Here is an 18978-nt window from a genome sequence, read left to right as displayed (position 1 = left end):
ACCCTTGACCACCCCCTGGGAGGTGAGGGGAGCAGTGAGCAGCAGCGGTGGCCGCGCCCGGGAATCATTTTTGGTGATTTAACCCCAAATTCCAACCCTTAATGCTGAGTGCCAAGCAGGGAGGTAATGGGTCCCATTTTTATAGTCTTTGGTATGACTCGGCCGGGGTTCGAACTCACGACCTGCCGATCTCAGGGCGGACAATCTAACCACTAGGCCACTGAGCACTTAAACATTTATATGGAATAATTTTCAACAGATATTGATCATCCACATTGATGAATGCCACTTTATGCCACTTTTTGCCGGGTTGATGACAACTCAGTGGCCTAGTGGTTAGAGTGTCCGCCCTGAGATCGGTAGGTTGTGAGTTCAAACCCCGGCCGAGTCATACCAAAGACGTTAAGAAGGGGACCTGTTGCCTCCCTGCTTGGCACTCAGCATCAAGGGTTGGAATTGGGGGTTAAATCACCAAAAATGATTCCCGGGCGTGGCCACCGCTGCTGCTCACTGCTCCCCTCACCTCCCAGGGGGTGAACAAGGGGATGGGTCAAATTTTTACATATTTTTTATATACTTTACATACTCTGGACCTAGACGTTGAGTCCGCGACATACATGGCGGACAATAACTGATGCAGTCCGTTTTGCCAGTCCAACAACCAAAAATGATTCCCCGGGCGCGGCCACCACTGCTGCTCACTGCTCCCCTCACCTCCCAGGGGGTGAACAAGGGGATGGGTCTAATGCAACATTTTTATATATTTTTTATATACTTTTATATACTTTACATACTCTGGACCTAGACGTTGAGCCCGCGACATACATGGCGGACAATAACTGATACAGTCCGTTTTGCCAGTCCAACAACCAAAAATTATTCCCCGGGCACAGCCACCACTGCTGCCCACTGCTCCCCTCACCTCCCAGGGGGTGAACGAGGGGATGGGTCAAATGCAGAGGACAAATTTCCCCACACCTAGTGTGTGTGTGACTATCATTGGTACTTTAACTTTTAACTTTAACAATTTCAGTCAATAAGGCTGTTGTTGATTATTAGGTGTGAACAAGGGGATGGGTCAAATGCAAAATTTTTACATATTTTTTTATATACTTTTACATACTCTGGACCTAGACGTTGAGTCCGCGACATACACGGCGGACAATAACTAATACAGTCCGTTTTGCCAGTCCAACAACCAAAAATTATTCCCCGGGCGCGGCCACCGCTGCTGCTCACTGCTCCCCTCACCTCCCAGGGGGTGAACAAGGGGATGGGTCAAATGCAAAATTTTTACATATTTTTTATATACTTTTATATACATTACATACTCTGGACCTAGACGTTGAGTCCGCGACATACATGGCGGACAATAACTGATACAGTCCGTTTTGCCAGTCCAACAACCAAAAATTATTCCCCGGGCGCAGCCACCACTGCTGCTCACTGCTCCCCTCACCTCCCAGGGGGTGAACGAGGGGATGGTTCAAATGCAGAGGACAAATTTCACCACACCTAGTGTGTGTGTGACTATCATTGGTACTTTAACTTTGAACTTTAACAATTTCAGTCAATAAGGCTGTTGTTGATTATTAGGTGTGACCTCCACGGTGGCAATGCAAGCGCACAACCTCGGGAAATATAATCAATAAACAATTTGCAACTGCGTATCTCAGTCAGTTTGTGTGTAACAATAACTGTGTGTCTGTGTTTAGATTTTAGTGTGTGGGGAAAGTAGAAGCAAACTGATACTTTTTTACTTGAAATTAGACTTGGACTTCCTTTTTGTTGTCATTCAAATTTGAACTTTACAGTACAGATAAGAACGAAAATTCGTTGCATTAGCTCGTTGTAGTGCAGGATAAAAGAGCAATAAAAGGTGCAGATATAAATAAATAGATTACTGTACAGATAAATATGTTGCACTTTTGCATATGCATCCACGTTTATGGATGTATGTTATATTGTCTTTATATTCCAGCAAGTTAATCCATTTTTGGGGGGAATTAAGGGGATTATTATGATGCGTTCAAGAGTCTTATCGCCTGAGGGAAGAAGCTGTTACAGAACCTGGAGGTTCTGCTACGGAGGCTGCGGGAACCTCTTTCTAGAGTCCGGCAGTGAAAACAGTCCTTAGTGGGGGTGGGAGGAGTCTCTGCAGATTTTATGAGCTTTGGTCAGGCAGCGGCTTTTTGCAATTTCCCAGATAGGAGGAAGAGGAGTCCTGATTATCTTAATTTTTTTCTGATAGAGTGATCGAAGCACATACTTGTTGGTTACAAAAAAACATTCATGAAGTTTGTGTTACGTTTTGGACGCATAGCTGCGCTGGCAGTGTTCCCTCCAATGCAGAAAACAAGCTGAAGCAGCGTGTAGGTAGGATTAAACTTTTTAATAAATTAAACAGCAGGACAAAAATAAAAAAACTGAAAACGCTAACAAGCGTGGAGCTAAAATGTCACCAAGGGTGAAAAAGGAGGAATACTATTGTGCAGAAAAAACACTAGAACGAGGTGGGCAAAAAAGCAGGAGACCGTAAATGTTGCGTATAGCAAACATCGACCCAGCAACTTGTGCTGGGTGACAGACAACTATAAAGGGGAGTGATTAACCAAAACACCTGGTGGGAACACTAATTGCTAAACTAAGACAGGTGAGGAGAATCAGTGCCCATGGAAACCAACAGTGAACAAAAGGAAAGAGGGTGCACCCAGGACACAGACTAAAACACAGGAAACTACTAAACATAAATCATGCCATGACCCTGGTAACGGATCATGACAGTTTGGTTCTTTTATGAATTTATTATGGGTCTACTGAAAATGTGACTAGGTCAAAAGTATACATACAGCAATATTAATATTTGCTTACATGTCCCTTGGCAAGTTTCACTGCAATAAGGCACTTTTGGTAGCCATCCACAAGCTTCTGCTTGAATTTTTGACCACTCCTCTTGACAAAATTGGTGCAGTTCAGCTAAATGTGTTGGTTTTCTAACATTGACTTGTTTCTTCAGCATTGTCCACATGTTTAAGTCAGGACTTTGGGAAGGCCATTCTAAAACCTTCATTCTAGCCTGATTTAGCCATTCCTTTACCACTTTTGACGTGTGTTTGGGGTCATTGTCCTGTTGGAACACCCAACTGCGCCCGAGACCCAACCTCCGGGCTGATGATTTTAGGTTGTCCTGAAGAATTTAAATTGTCCCATTTACTCTCTGTAAAGCACCAGTTCCAGCAAAACAGGCCCAGAGCATAATACTACCACCACCATGCTTGACGGTAGGAATTGGTGTTCCTGGGATTCCTTTTCTCCTCCAAACATATTGCTGGGTATTGTGGCCAAACAGCTCCATTTTGTTTTTCATCTGACACCACATGGACAAAGATAAGACCTTCTGGAGGAAAGTTCTGTGGTCAGATGAAACAAAAATGGAGCTGTTTGGCCACAATACCCAGCAATATGTTTGGAGGAGAAAATGTGAGGCCTTTCATCCCAGGGACACCACACTACCGTCAAGCATGGTGGTGGTAGTATTATGCTCTGTGTGTGAATGTGAGTGTGAATGTCTGTGTTGGCCCTGCGATGAGGTGGCGACTTGTCCAGGGTGTTCCCCGCCTTCCGCCCGAATGCAGCTGAGATAGGCTCCAGCCACTCCCTGAAAGGAAAAAGCTTTAGAAAATGAATGGATGGATGGATTATAGTTTACATTGCAGTTGCTCTCATTAAAAACATTTTTACTTGTCATTTCTGCAACTTGGGGTCACTCATTTAAACTTCGCTTTTGCCAACATGACAAGAGGGGCATGGCGTAGTGGGTAGAGCAACCGTGCTAGAAACCTGAGGGTTGCAGGTTCGCTTCCCGCATCTTACCATCCAAAAATCGCTGCCCCTGGTGCCACTCACACCGGTGAATTGAATGATGAATGATAGGTGGTGGTCGGAGGGGCCATTGGCGCAAATTGCAGCCACGCTTCCGTCAGTCTACCCCAGGGCAGCTGTGGCTATGAAAGTAGCTTACCACCACCAGGTGTGAATGATTGATGGGTTCTACATGTAAAGCGACTTTGGGTACTTAGAAAAGTGCTATATAAATCCCAGTTATTATTAATAATATTGTAACATTGCCAGTTTGTCTTCCTTTATTATTTAAGAAAATGCAATGCTGTAGTACACAGGTATCAAACTCGAGGCCCGGGGGCCAGATTTGTGCCGCTACATTGTTTTAATCGGCCCGCAAAATCCTGGAAATTATGTGCACTATTAAAGCACTTCATCTTTCCGACTGAACGTATTTGTTTGTTCAATTTCCACAGAAAAATTGCATGAATTGCATGTCTTTTAAACTTGAGAACAAATTGACCTGGCAAAAAAAATGTTATATAACACAGGCTGGCCAAAATGCGGCCCATAGTTTCAGTTTTGACCCGAAGCATATTGCTTGATAGAAAAAATAGCAATGAAAATGTTAAACAAAAAAAAAGAGCAAAAATTTGTAGTTAATGCAAAAAAGCTAAAACATTTATACTATTAACTCAGGCGTGTCCAAATCTCTGCCCGCCAATATTCTCGTACTTTTTGACTGTATCAGTTATTGTCCGCCATATATGTCGCGGACTCAACGTCTAGGTCCAGAGTATATAAAGTCACCAAAAACGACAATGAAGGTGAAGGCAAAAGAGTGAGGAGTGTCCTGACCAGATATCTAGATCCCTAGATTGATTGATTAGTTAAGCTAGAACTAGCCAGCACCAGGCTGGATAATTCCTGTACGCATAGCAATTTTCTTAGAATAACACACAACTCACATAATGTGTTTTCTGTTGTGAATGTGTCCGGGGTAGATATGCATTCTACTGAGGTGGCAAATCATGATGCGTTCAGTCGATCGCAGCATCAAGCAAACAATCTGAAAATTCCCGTCGTATCAATTCCTAGATATGGTCGAAACTATTTAAAGTGCATTACGTATAATAAACGCAACATTATTAATATTTCTACTACGGATAATTTAAACAAAAACTCGTCAAAACAGCCCAATACTTATAATATGGGCTTTTTAAACATAAGATCATTGTCTCCCAAAACGTTATTAGTTAATGAGGTCATTAGAGACAACAATCTTAACGTCATTGGTCTTAGCGAAACCTGGCTCAAACCAGACGAATTTTTTGCGCTAAATGAGGCATCTCCTCCTAACTATACGAATGCGCATATTGCCCGTCCCCTTAAAAGGGGTGGGGGGGGTCGCACTAATATACAATGAAAACTTTAACCTTACCCCTAACCTAAATAATAAATACAAATCGTTTGAGGTGCTTACTATGAGGTCTGTCGCACCGCTGCCTCTCGATATGGCTGTTATCTACCGCCCCCCAGGGCCCTACTCGGACTTTATTAATGAATTCTCAGAGTTCGTTGCTGATCTAGTGACGCACGCAGACAATATAATCATAATGGGGGACTTTAATATCCATATGAATACCCCATCGGACCCTCAGTGCGTGGCGCTCCAGACTATAATTGATAGCTGTGGTCTTACACAAATAATAAATGAACCTACGCATCGCAACGGCAATACGATAGATCTAGTGCTGGTCAGGGGTGTCACCACCTCCAAAGTTATGGTACTCCCGTATACTAAAGTAATGTCCGATCATTACCTTATAAAATTCGAAGTTCTGACTCATTGTCAACAAACTAATAATAATAATAACTGCTATAGCAGCCGCAACATTAATGCCGCCACAACGATGACTCTTGCTGACCTACTGCCTTCGGTAATGGCACCATTCCCAAATTATGTCGGCTCTATTGATAACCTCACTAACAACTTTGACAATGCCCTGCGCAAAACCATTGATAGTATAGCACCGCTAAAACAAAAAAGGGCCCCTAAAAGGCGCACCCCATGGTTTACAGAGGAAACCAGAGCTCATAAATTATCATGTAGAAAGTTGGAACGCAAATGGCGCGCAACCAAGCTTGAGGTTTTCCATCAAGCATGGAGTGATAGTTTAATATCGTATAAACGCATGCTTACCTTAGCTAAAGCTAAATATTACTCAAATCTCATCCGCCTCTACAAAAACGACCCTAAATTTTTGTTTAGTACAGTAGCATCGCTAACCCAACAAGGGACTCCTCCCAATAGCTCCACCCACTCGGCAGATGACTTTATGAATTTCTTTAATAAGAAAATTTAACTCATTAGAAAGGAGATTAAAGACAACGCATCCCAGCTACAACTGGGTTCTATGAACACAGATACAACTGTATCTACGACGGATACTGCAATACAAAATAGTCTCTCTCTTTTTGATGAAATAACATTAGAGGAACTATTACAGCGTGTAAGTGGGATAAAACAAACAACATGTTTACTTGACCCACTTCCTGGGAAACTTATCAAGGAGCTTTTTGTATTATTAGGTCCATCAGTGCTAAATATTATAAACTTATCACTTTCCTCTGGCACTGTTCCCCTAGCATTCAAGAAAGCGGTTATTCATCCTCTGCTCAAAAGACCTAACCTTGATCCTGACCTCATGGTAAACTACCGACCGGTGTCCCACCTTCCCTTTATTTCAAAAATCCTCGAAAAAATTGTCGCACAGCAGCTAAATGAACACTTAGTGTCTAACAATCTCTGTGAACCTTTTCAATCCGGTTTCAGGGCAAATCACTCTACGGAGACAGCCCTCGCAAAAATGACTAATGATCTACTGCTAACGATGGATTCTGATGCGTCATCTATGTTGCTGCTTCTTGATCTTAGCGCTGCTTTCGATACCGTCGATCATAATATTTTATTAGAGCGTATCAAAACACGTATTGGTATGTCAGACTTAGCTTTGTCGTGGTTTAACTCTTATCTTACTGACAGGATGCAATGCGTCTCCCATAATAATGTGACCTCGGACTATGTTAAGGTAACGTGCGGAGTTCCTCAGGGTTCGGTTCTTGGCCCTGCACTCTTTAGCATTTACATGCTGCCACTAGGCGACATCATACGCAAATACGGTGTTAGCTTTCATTGCTATGCTGATGACACCCAACTCTACATGCCCCTAAAGCTGACCAACACGCCGGATTGTAGTCAGCTGGAGGCGTGTCTTAATGAAATTAAACAATGGATGTCCGCTAACTTCTTGCAACTCAATGCCAAGAAAACGGAAATGCTGATTATCGGTCCTGCTAAACACCGACATTTATTTAATAATACCACCTTAACATTTGACAACCAAACAATTACACAAGGCGAATCAGTAAAGAATCTGGGTATTATCTTCGACCCAACTCTCTCGTTTGAATCACACATTAAGAGTGTTACTAAAACGGCCTTCTTTCATCTCCGTAATATCGCTAAAATTCGTTCTATTTTATCCACTAGCGACGCTGAGATCATTATTCATGCGTTCGTTACGTCTCGTCTCGACTACTGTAACGTATTATTTTCGGGTCTCCCTATGTCTAGCATTAAAAAATTACAGTTGGTACAAAATGCGGCTGCTAGACTTTTGACAAGAACAAGAAAGTTTGATCATATTACGCCTATACTGGCTCACCTGCACTGGCTTCCTGTGCACTTAAGAAGTGACTTTAAGGTTTTACTACTTACGTATAAAATACTACACGGTCTAGCTCCGTCCTATCTTGTCGATTGCATTGTACCATATGTCCCGGCAAGAAATCTGCGTTCAAAGAACTCCGGCTTATTAGTGATTCCCAGAGCCCAAAAAAAGTCTGCGGGCTATAGAGCGTTTTCTATTCGGGCTCCAGTACTATGGAATGCCCTCCCGGTAACAATTAGAGATGCTACCTCAGTAGAAGCATTTAAGTCCCATCTTAAAACTCATTTGTATACTCTAGCCTTTAAATAGCCCCCCTGTTAGACCAGTTGATCTGCCGTTTCTTTTCTTTTCTCCTCTGCTCCCCTTTTCCTTGAGGGGGGGGGGGGGGGGGGGCACAGGTCCGGTGGCCATGGATGAAGTGCTGGCTGTCCAGGGTCGGGACCCGGGGTGGACCGCTCGCCTGTGCATCGGCTGGGAACATCTCTACGCTGCTGACCCGTCTCCGCTCGGGATGGTGTCCTGCTGGCCCCACTATGGACTGGACTCTTACTATTATGTTGGATCCACTATGGACTGGACTCTCACAATATTATGTCAGACCCACTCGACATCCATTGCTTTCGGTCTCCCCTAGGGGGGGGGGTTACCCACATATGCGGTCCTCTCCAAGGTTTCTCATAGTCATTCACATCGACGTCCCACTGGGGTGAGTTTTTCCTTGCCCGTATGTGGGCTTTGTACCGAGGATGTCGTTGTGGCTTGTGCAGCCCTTTGAGACACTTGTGATTTAGGGCTATATAAATAAAGATTGATTGATTGATTGATTGATTGATTGACGGAGGGTGGGAGGGGGTCTTAAACGACCATTGTGTGTGTGTGGACAAGGATAAGGTTAGGTGGGATTTACCCTAGATAACCTTAGTCGGCTTAGTGTAGAAGGGGCCTACGGTCATCCAGGGTAAATCCCACCTAACCTTATCAATGTCCACACACAACAATGCCACCGTTTAAGACCCCCTCGCCCCCTTTGTTTGCCGGCGCAACGCCACCTAGTACGCATGCGCGGAAGATGCGCACCTCATAGTCACCTCCAGTGTAGCTTTGTGTGCAAGTTCTTAAATTTAACTTATCTGAACAATATCCAGTGTTGTGGTATTTCAATTAACTGGAATCCAGTGTGCTGTGGGGCCCTATTGTAGTGAATCACACCTGAGACATCATAAATTAATCAAGTCTTTATTAGACACGTAAACAATGTGATAAAGAACATTTTACATCAATCAATCTAGGGATCTAGATATCTGGTCAGGACACTCCTCACTCTTTTGCCTTCACCTTCATTGTCCATTCTTTTTTGGGGACTTTATATACTCTGGACCTAGACGTTGAGTCCGAGACATACATGGCGGACAATAACTGATACAGTCTGCTTTGCCAGTCCAAATTCTCGTTGTCTCTCCTTCGACAAATGGACAAAGTTTTTGGCTAAGTAGAATCCCAGCTGACCTGGACATTGGAAAGATCTCTTGGCGTCTGAGAAGTGTTGTATCCCAAATAGCTGCAATCGCTTTCTCTTAAGGTATTCATGTGTGATTTCCACAAGCGTCTGTACATGTAGAAGAAGGAGAAACACGGGCATGTCTGGATGACTCGCCTCCATATTTCTAGTGGTTAGCTCCGAGTTACTTTCTGACGTCACTTCCTGTGTGGGCGTGGTCTTTCTGGCGTCACTTCCTCTCCGAACTCAGTTTGTAAACGATCAATGAGTCCACACAAAGCTAAGAGCCGGAGATTCAAGAATTACACGGCTGACTTACCCGTGTAAAAATTTGTCCGAGGAGGGGGACTGCTAGAATAATTATATATAAGTTATCACACAACTCTTTTCGTGCAAAGGCACATAACTTGTTATCTTCCACTGCAAGTTAGGAGTTGCCTCGCCACAGTTTCTGTTTTTCAGCCTGCTAACAGCCAAGGACGGGCCTCAAGCACCTCAACGAAGATAAGGCAGAGACAGGGCGCAATCACAAGGCTCAGCACATTTCCATTCTGAATAATCATGTATTTCTGCTCGCATAATATGTGAGCCCTCCCTTTAGAAGCAGCCTCAGCGATGTAACCAGGGAACTCCTGAATAAAATGGGGGGCGCATGGGCTGTTCCTTAGAGCGTGTGGGGAGACTGTAACTGAGTGTGCAGCTCCATGCGTTCTCATGAGCAAAATTGAACTCTGTCTCTGCCTGATTCCTTGCTTCTTGTTTTGTTTAATAGATAGTTCGGTGCTTAAACCTGACAGGGACCTTAAAGGCCTACTGAAATGCGATTTTCTTATTTAAACAGGGATAGCAGGTCCATTCTATGTGTCATACTTGATCATTTCGCGATATTGCCATATTTTTGCTGAAAGGATTTAGTAGAGAACATAGACGATAAAGTTTGCAACTTTTGGTCGCTGATAAAAAAGCCTTGCCTGTACCGGAAGTAGCAGACGATATGCGCGTGACGTCACAGGTTGTGGAGCTCCTCACATCCGCACATTGTTTACAATCATGGCCACCAGCAGCGAGAGCGATTCAGACCGAGAAAGCGACGATTTCCCCATTAATTTGAGCGAGGATGAAAGATTCGTGGATGAGGAAAGTGAGAGTGAAGGACTAGAGGGCAGTGGGAGCGATTCAGATAGGGAAGATGCTGTGAGAGGCGGGTGGGACCTGATATTCAGCTGGGAATGACTAAAACAGTAAATAAACACAAGACATATATATACTCTATTAGCCACAACACAACCAGGCTTATATTTAATATGCCACAAATGAATCCCGCATAACAAACACCTCCCCTCTCCCGTCCATAAAACCCGCCAAGACAACTCAAACACCTGCACAACACACTCAATCCCACAGCCCAAAGTACCGTTCACCTCCCCAAAGTTCATACAGCACATATATTTCCCCAAAGTCCCCAAAGTTACATACGTGACATGCATATAGCGGCACGCACGTATGGGCAAGCGATCAAATGTTTGGAATTCGCAGCTGCATGCGTACTCACGGTACCGCGTCTGCGCATCCAACTCAAAGTCCTCCTGGTAAGAGTCTCTGTTGTCCCAGTTGTCCACAGGCCAATGGTAAAGCTTGACTGTCATCTTCCTGGAATGTAAACAATGAAACACCGGCTGTGTTTGTGTTGCTGCAGTCGGCCGCAATACACCGCTTCCCACCTACAGCTTTCTTCTTTGCTGTCTCCATTGTTCATTGAACAAATTGCAAACGATTCACCAACACAGATGTCCAGAATACTGTGGAATTTTGCGATGAAAACAGACGACTTAATAGCTGGCCACCATGCTGTCCCAAAATGTCCTCTACAATCCGTGACGTCACGCGCAGACGTCATCATACCGAGACATTTTCAGCAGGATATTTCGCGCAAAATTTAAAATTGCACTTTAGTAAGCTAACCCGGCCGTATTGGCATGTGTTGCAATGTTAAGATTTGATATATAAACTATCAGACTGCGTGGTCGGTAGTAGTGGGTTTAAGTAGGCCTTTAAACGCTGGTTTAGTGTGGCTGAAACGGGGCTTAAATAATAATTCGTTTTAGGGGTCAAACGACTTAGTGTAGACAGGGCCTAAGAGTTAAAAGCTTACAAATCCAGCACCTGAAAACCCAGCTATCCAATGTTTACTTTCATTTTTAGTTGTGACCGTGTTTGCCGATGCTCCAAAACCGGGGCGAGGCTGCAGACACAGCAGCGTCAATTGAAGCTCTCCCACTTCCAATATTGTCATCCTCTAAACTGCTAAACCATTAGACCATCGTGACGAGCGCCTTTAAATACTTTCCGTGCCTGGCCTTTAAAACACCTCGCCGAACATTGTGTGTCCAATCTTGGCCGAGTGTTTTTGATGCGCCTGATTGTATGCCGCTCAGCCTGTGTCTCCCTGCTCAATAGAAGGGCTTCCATCAACTAAGTGAATCCAATCATGGCTAGGGGCAGATGGGGAGGGGGAGGATAATCAAACACTCTGTGCCTTCTTCTTCTCACACCAGAGCAGACATCTTGTAACTAATTGTTGTGTTGGAGATTCAGAGGAGCTGCACGAAAAATAAGACGAAGTCCTGCTAAATGCCAGCGTGCGGAAATTTGTTTGAATACCTCACTTATTGTTTTTCACAAGCTTAGATGCATTGTTTTGTAATTGGATCGCACCGCCAACATTTTTACAATATCAGGCACCATTCATGCATGTTTTTTCTTTTGTGTGTGTATGTGTGCTGGTCATGCCAGGTGTCATGTTTGGAGGAAATTCACCAAGCCAATAGCATCCCTGCAGTGAAGCATGGTGGTGGCAGCATCATGGTGTGGGGTTGTTTTTTTTTTTGAACTTGGAGATTTATCAGGACTGTACAGAGACATCCGAGATGAAAACCAACGCAAAACAAAGTATGGAGCAAAGGGTCTGAATACGTATGTATGTACATGGGATTTTTTAAATGTTTTTTTTTTAATTTTTAATAGAATTGCAAAAATAAAGTAAAAAAAACGAACAACTTTTTACATTGTCATTAGTTATGGTCAGTAATATTTTGAGTACAAAATGATTTTTTCCCCCATTTTGGAATAAGGCTGTAACATAACAAAATGTGGTAAAAGTTAAGCGCTGTGAAAACTTTCTGTGTCCCTTGTGTGCCGAACAATAAAGTTCCTTGAATCTTTGTATACCTCCACTATGTTCTGTTTTTTTTCAACATTTGAACAAGGGACGTTAATCAATCAACCCTAGCCGTTAATCACAAATATCTCAAAGGGCTGCACAAGCCACAACAACTACCCACATCAGGGCAAGAAAAAACTCAACCCAATAGGGATACAATGAGAAACCTCGGAGGAGACCCCCACCCCCTGGGTAGTGTTGTACCAATATTTTGGTACCGGTACCGGTACCAACATTATTTCGATACTTTTCGGTACTTTTCTATATAAAGGGGACCACCAAAAATGGCACTATTGGCTTTATTTTAACAACAAATCTTAGGGTACATTAAACATATTGTCAAGACTTGGACTTTGGGGTTTGTTTTCCCGGAATGCAAATGAAAGTTGGCGCGGGCAAGGCGTGAAGGTAAAGACATTATTTATTTTACACTAACAAAGGAACAAAAAAGCGCGCTCAAGGCGGAAGTACAAACTTGACTAACGAAACAAAAAGACTTGCACGTGGGCAAAAAACTATGGACATGAACAAAGGTCGCTAACTGTGGCATGAATAGAAAAAACTTACTTGACATGGCATGAAGTGCGCAGAGGTAAACAGAGTGAGAAGCAGAAAGTCAGGATTATGAATGCGGGATGTCGTCAGAAAGACAAACTGAAAACAATGAACTTAAATACTAAAGACATGATTAACGAAAACAGGTGCGTGACTCAAAACGTGAAACAGGTGCGTGACGTGACAGGTGAAAACTAATGGGTTGCTATGGTGACAAACAAGAGTGCACAATGAGTCCAAACGTGAAACAGGTGAAACTAATGGGTAACCATGGAAACAAGACAAGGGAGTGAAAAGCCAGAAACTAAAGAGTCCATAACTAAACAAAACAAAACATGACTAAAACAAAACATGATTACACAGACATGACACATATGTTTCTTATTGCAAGTTTGTCCTTAAATAAAATAGTGAACATACAAGACAACTTGTCTTTTATTAGTAAGTAAGCAAACAAAGACTCCTAATTAGACGTATGCAGTAACATATTGTGTAATTTTCCATTCTGTTACTTTGTCAACATTATTAAGGACAAGTGGTAGAAAATGAATTATTAATCTACTTGTTCATTTACGGTTAATATCTGGTTATTTCTGTTTCAACATGTTCCGGTACTTTTCAGAGGTGGTATATGATTCATTAGTATCGCGGTACTATACCAATACCGGTATATCGTACAACCCTAAACCCGGGCGACCGGTGCAATGGATGTCGAGTGTTAGACCAGTCGACTTCTTCAAATGTGAGATACTACATAAGAAGAAGGTCAATAACCTCATTGTTTTGCCTTGTGGGCAATCAAGTGCTATAATTGAATGATATAAATGCTCCCCCTCCCCACCAACAACAGCATTTTTACTGTGTGACACTATGGATCTGAAGGATGGAAGTGGCCCTTACAACCGTCTCCAATGTGATAATGTCCATTCAGTGACAAAAACAGTGATTAGGGTGATGGGCTTTGCTGCCTCCAGCTGTGATTGTGTTGTAATCAATCATCACTCTCCTGGGGCTATATCAACAAAAACCCATCTGCTTGACTGCTGCATTTACTTTACCTGTAAATATGGGAATAGAACACATTATTATACTGTGTTTTGTGAAAAGGAAAACACACAGAGGGATCAAATTGTGGTTAAAAGCAGCAAAAATAAGTGCATGAAAAATACAACTCACCATAACACTGAATTATTGGGAGTCCTGGGCTTGTTTCTTTGCAATGAGATGCAGATGGATATCAGCCTTTGGCTACAATCTGTCACATTTATAGAATATATGTTCATTAAAGGGGAACATTATCACCAGACCTATGTAAGCGTCAATATATACCTTGATGTTGCAGAAAAAAGACCATATATATTTTTAAACGATTTCCGAACTTTAAATGGGTGAATTTTGGCGAATTAAACGCCTTTCTATTATTCGCTCTCGGAGCGATGACGTCACAACGTGGCGTCACATCGGGAAGCAATCCGCCATTTTCTCAAACACCGAGTCAAATCAGCTCTGTTATTTTCCGTACCTTGGAGACACCATGCCTCGTCGGTGTGTTGTCGGAGGGTGTAACAACACGAACAGGGACGGATTCAAGTTGCACCAGTGGCCCAAAGATGCGAAAGTGGCAAGAAATTGGACGTTTGTTCCGCACACTTTACCGACGAAAGCTATGCTACGACAGAGATGGCAAGAATGTGTGGATATCCTGCGACACTCAAAGCAGATGCATTTCCAACGATAAAGTCAAAGAAATCTGCCGCCAGACCCCCATTGAATCTGCCGGAGTGTGTGAGCAATTCAGGACAAAGGCCCTCGGTAGCACGGCAAGCAATGGCGGCAGTTTGTTCCCGCAGACAAGCGAGCTAAATCCCCTGGATGTCTTGGCTCACACCGTCCCTTATGCCACCGAAGATGATCAAGAGAAGAATATCGACCCTAGCTTCCCTGGCCTGCTGACATCAACTCCAAAACTGGACAGATCAGCTTTCAGGAAAAGAGCGCGGATGAGGGTATGTCTACAGAATATATTAATTGATGAAAATTGGGCTGTCTGCACTCTCAAAGTGCATGTTGTTGCCAAATGTATTTCATATGCTGTAAACCTAGTTCATAGTTGTTAGTTTCCTTTAATGCCAAACAAACACAAACCAATCGTTGGTTAGAAGGCGATCGCCGAATTCGTCCTCACTTTCTCCCGTGTCGCTGGCTGTCGTGTCGTTTTCGTCGGTTTCGCTTGCATACAGTTCAAACCGATATGGCTCAATAGCTTCAGTTTCTTCTTCAATTTCGTTTTCGCTACCTGCCTCCACACTACAACCATCCGTTTCAATACATGGGTAATCTGTTGAATCGCTTAAGCCGCTGAAATCCGAGTCTGAATCCGAGCTAATGTCGCTATAGCTTGCTGTTCTTTCCGCCATGTTTGTTTGTGTTGGCTTCACTATGTGACGTCACAGGAAAATGGACGGGTGTTTATAACGATGGTTAAAATCAGGCACTTTGAAGCTTTTTTTAGGGTTATTGCGTGATGGGTAAAATTTTGAAAAAAACTTTGAAAAATATAATAAGCCACTGGGAACTGATTTTTAATGGTTTTAACCATTCTGAAATTGTGATAATGTTCCCCTTTAATGTGCATTTTATCATGTCACAAAGTTAGAACAAATATGACAAATGGCAACTTGGACTTTTTGTTATTGTACATCTACAAACAAGCTTATTGGTCAGAATCAGAATCAGAATCAGAAGAGTTTTTATTGCCATTGTTTGAGAACGGGTTCACAAACTAGGAAATTTTACTTGGTGCAATTGTGCAACATAAAACACATAACACAGAATAGAATAACATGAGCTGTAACTGAGCTATCAGATCTTGTTATTGTTCATGTGCCTGATGGCCGAAGGGGAAAAACTGTTCATGTGGCGGGAGGTGTGGGTCTGGATGGACCGTAGTCTCCTGCCTGAGGGGAGAATAGTTTGTGTCCAGGGTGAGAAGAGTCAGCTGTGATCCGACCCACACGCCTCCTGGTCCTGGAGGAGAACAAGTCCTGGAGGGGTGGGAGTTTGCGGCCAATAACCTTCTCAGCAGCACGTACGATGCGCTGCAGTCGATGCTTGTCCCGGACTGTGGCGCCAGGCAACCACATGGTGATGGAGAAGGTGAGGATGGACTCGATGATGGCTGAGTAAAACTGCACCAGCATCTCGGTCGGCACCTTAAGTTTCTTCAGCTGCCGCAGGAAGTACGTCCTCTGCTGGGCCTTCTTGATGAAGGAGCTGATGGTCGACTCCCTCTTGAGGTCTTGGGTGATGGTGGTGCCCAAGAATCGGATGGAGTCCACAATGGAGACGGGGGTGGGAGAGTCAATCAGGGTGAAGGGGGATGGTGAGGCTTTGACTTTCCTGAAGTCCAAGATCATCTCCACTGTTTTCTGGGCATTCAGCTCCAGGTTGTTGAGGCTGCACCAGGACGCCAGCTGGTCCATCTCTCTCATCTAGGCGGACTCTTGAGCCCGATGAGGGTAGTGTCGTCCGCAAACTTGTGCAGCTTTACCGACTGGTGACTGGAGGTGCAGCAGTTTGTATACAGGGAGAAGAGCCAGGGGGAGAGTACACAGTCCTGAGGAGTACCAGTGTTCGTGGTTCGACTGTCCGAGACAATCTTCTCCAGCCGCATGTGCAGTCTTTGGTCCGTCAGGAAGTCATTAATCCAACTGCAGAGGGAGTCGGTCACGCTGAGCTTGTCTCGTAGCAGTCCAGGGAGGATGGTGTTGAAGGCAGAGCTGAAGTCCACAAATAGGATCCTGGCGTAAGTTCCTGGGGAGTCCAGATGTTCCAAGATGAAGTGGAGGGCCAGGTTCACTGCATCATCCACAGACCTGTTGGCTCTGTAGGCGAACTGCAGTGGGTCCAGGAGGGGGGCGGTGATGTAGTGCGTCTAGTGTCGGGGTTGTCAAACTAATTTTAGCTCAAGGGCCACATGGAGAAAAATCTACTCCCAAGTGGGCCGGACTGGTGAAATCATGGTGTTAAAAATAAAGACAACGTCAGATTGTTTTCTCTGTTTAAAAATAGAACAAGCACATTCTGGAAATGAACAAATCATAATGTTGTTTTTTTTACACTTACATGTTTGCGGTTAATAGTATTCTATCTTCATTTGTCGTTATTTATACTTTCTGAATAAATGTGATAATATTCATCAGTCAAATAGGTGGAATTGAGTTTGAAAATGCTCTAATTGGTATTCATTTTTAAAATATCAAAATCAAATTACAGGATGTTATTTGTTTAGTTTACTCCATCCATCCATCCATCTTCTACCGCTTGTCCCTTTTGGGGTAGCGGGGGGGGGGGGGGGGGGGGGGGGGGGGGGGGGGGGGGGGGGGTGTGTTGCCAGAGCCTATCTCAGCTGCATTCGGGCGAAAGGCGGGGTACACCCTGGACAAGTCGCCACCTCATCACAGGGCCAACACAGATAGACAGACAACATTCACACTCACATTCACACACAAGGGCCAATTTAGTGTTGCCAATCAACCTATCCCCAGGTGCATGTCTTTGGAGGTGGGAGGAAGCCGGAGTACCAGGAGGGAACCCACGCAGTCACAAGGGGAACATGCAAACTCCACACAGAAAGATCCCGAGCCCGGGATTGAACTCAGGACTACTCAGGACCTTCGTATCGTGAGGCACATCCACCAAGCTGCCCTATTTAGTTTACTCATTTTACTTAACTGATGTACTAACATCATGTGGTTTATTCTGTACATATGTAGCACCATCTACAAAGATACAAAGAATTGCTATTCTGACATCTAGTGGACACATTTAGAATAGCGGTTTCTTTCATTCAAGAATTTCGGCTCATTTTTATACATGCAAACTCATCCCGCGGGCCGGATAAAACCGCGGGCCGGACACTCCCTAGTCTAGTGGGACAGGTGAACGTTAAGTCGTTTAAAAAGTATTTAATGTTTCTCTGCGGCCCTGTAGCAAATGCGTCACGGACCAGTACCGGTACCGGTGGTTGGTGACCACTGATATAGAGGACCTTTGGTCAATATTTTTGCAGCAGTGTTTTTGTCATATAGAGGATCTTTAATCAGCGTTAAGACGTACAACCCCCACTCCAGTCCTTACCTTTATAAAAGTTTTGACCTACTCAGTGGCCTAGTGGTTAGAATGTCCGCCCTGAGATCGGTAGGTCGTGAGTTCAAACCCTGGCCGAGTCATACCAAAGACTATAAAAATGGGACCCATTACCTCCCTGCTTGGCACTCAGCATCAAGGGTTGGAATTGGGGGCTACATCACCAAAAATGATTCCCGGGCGCGGCCACCGCTGCTGCCCACTGCTCCCCTCACCTCCCAGGGGGTGAACAAGGGGATGGGTTAAATGCAGAGGAAAAATTTCACCACACCTAGTGTGTGTGTGACTATCATTGGTACTTTATGTCAGGTTCAAACACTGATGACATTTATTAAACAAGACAAGAAGCAAGGAATTAAACAGAGACAGAATTACATTTGGCTCAATTGAGGAGAAACGCATACACCTGTACCCTGACGAAAGATTGTACGCCTCCTCTTTTATTTGGACTTTCCCTGATTACATGGCAACAGCTGTTTCTAAAGGGTCGGGGGTCGTAAACAGCCATTGCCTTTGATTACGAAACAGTTCAAAGAAAAGGTCGGTTCAAAGAAAATGTCGTAAACAGTTCAAAGAAAAGGTCGCCTGGAGGGGAGTCTGGTCCTGCTCTCTCTCCGCATTGTAGTTCTCGGGTCAAGATGACATCTTTCTGTGGATTACAATACATCAAAGAAACAGAACACCTTCGTGTTGCTTCCCATCCTACACAGTGGAGTTTTACAAGCCTTCTGCTTGGTAGGATCAAAGACAGCTTTTGTCTTCTCACCGGGAACTCATGGCAACACAACGTTTTGTGATAACTTAGGTACAATTATTCTGACACTTTAACTTTAAGGACAGCACACCCCTTTAAAAGCCACTAACATCCTCTGAATGAAACTCATGTCCCTCCATTTTTACCACACCCCACATGGGTTCACGTTACATGCCGATCATAGCATAGCAGTGAGTTAGTGCCTCCACATCCTTCCAATCACGTTAAA

At 43.9% G+C, this 18978-nt stretch overlaps 1 protein-coding gene across 1 annotated transcript in view; it reads left to right on the top strand.

Annotated features, from left to right (window-relative positions):
- galnt13 (polypeptide N-acetylgalactosaminyltransferase 13) overlaps window positions 1-13202 on the top strand; it is a 151294-nt gene extending 138092 nt beyond the window's left edge. The window contains exon 12 of the mRNA XM_061971532.2: window positions 11866-13202. Within this exon, the coding sequence (XP_061827516.1) occupies window positions 11866-11961 (96 nt within the window). The 3' untranslated portion in view covers window positions 11962-13202. The remainder of the gene's footprint in view (window positions 1-11865) is intronic.
- Window positions 13203-18978: the final 5776 nt, after the last annotated feature.

This window comes from Nerophis lumbriciformis, linkage group LG13 (assembly GCF_033978685.3).
Source record: "Nerophis lumbriciformis linkage group LG13, RoL_Nlum_v2.1, whole genome shotgun sequence".
Classification (NCBI taxonomy): domain Eukaryota; kingdom Metazoa; phylum Chordata; class Actinopteri; order Syngnathiformes; family Syngnathidae; genus Nerophis; species Nerophis lumbriciformis.
Note: the sequence above shows the minus strand (reverse complement) of the source record. Positions and strands in the feature narration are given on the sequence as shown.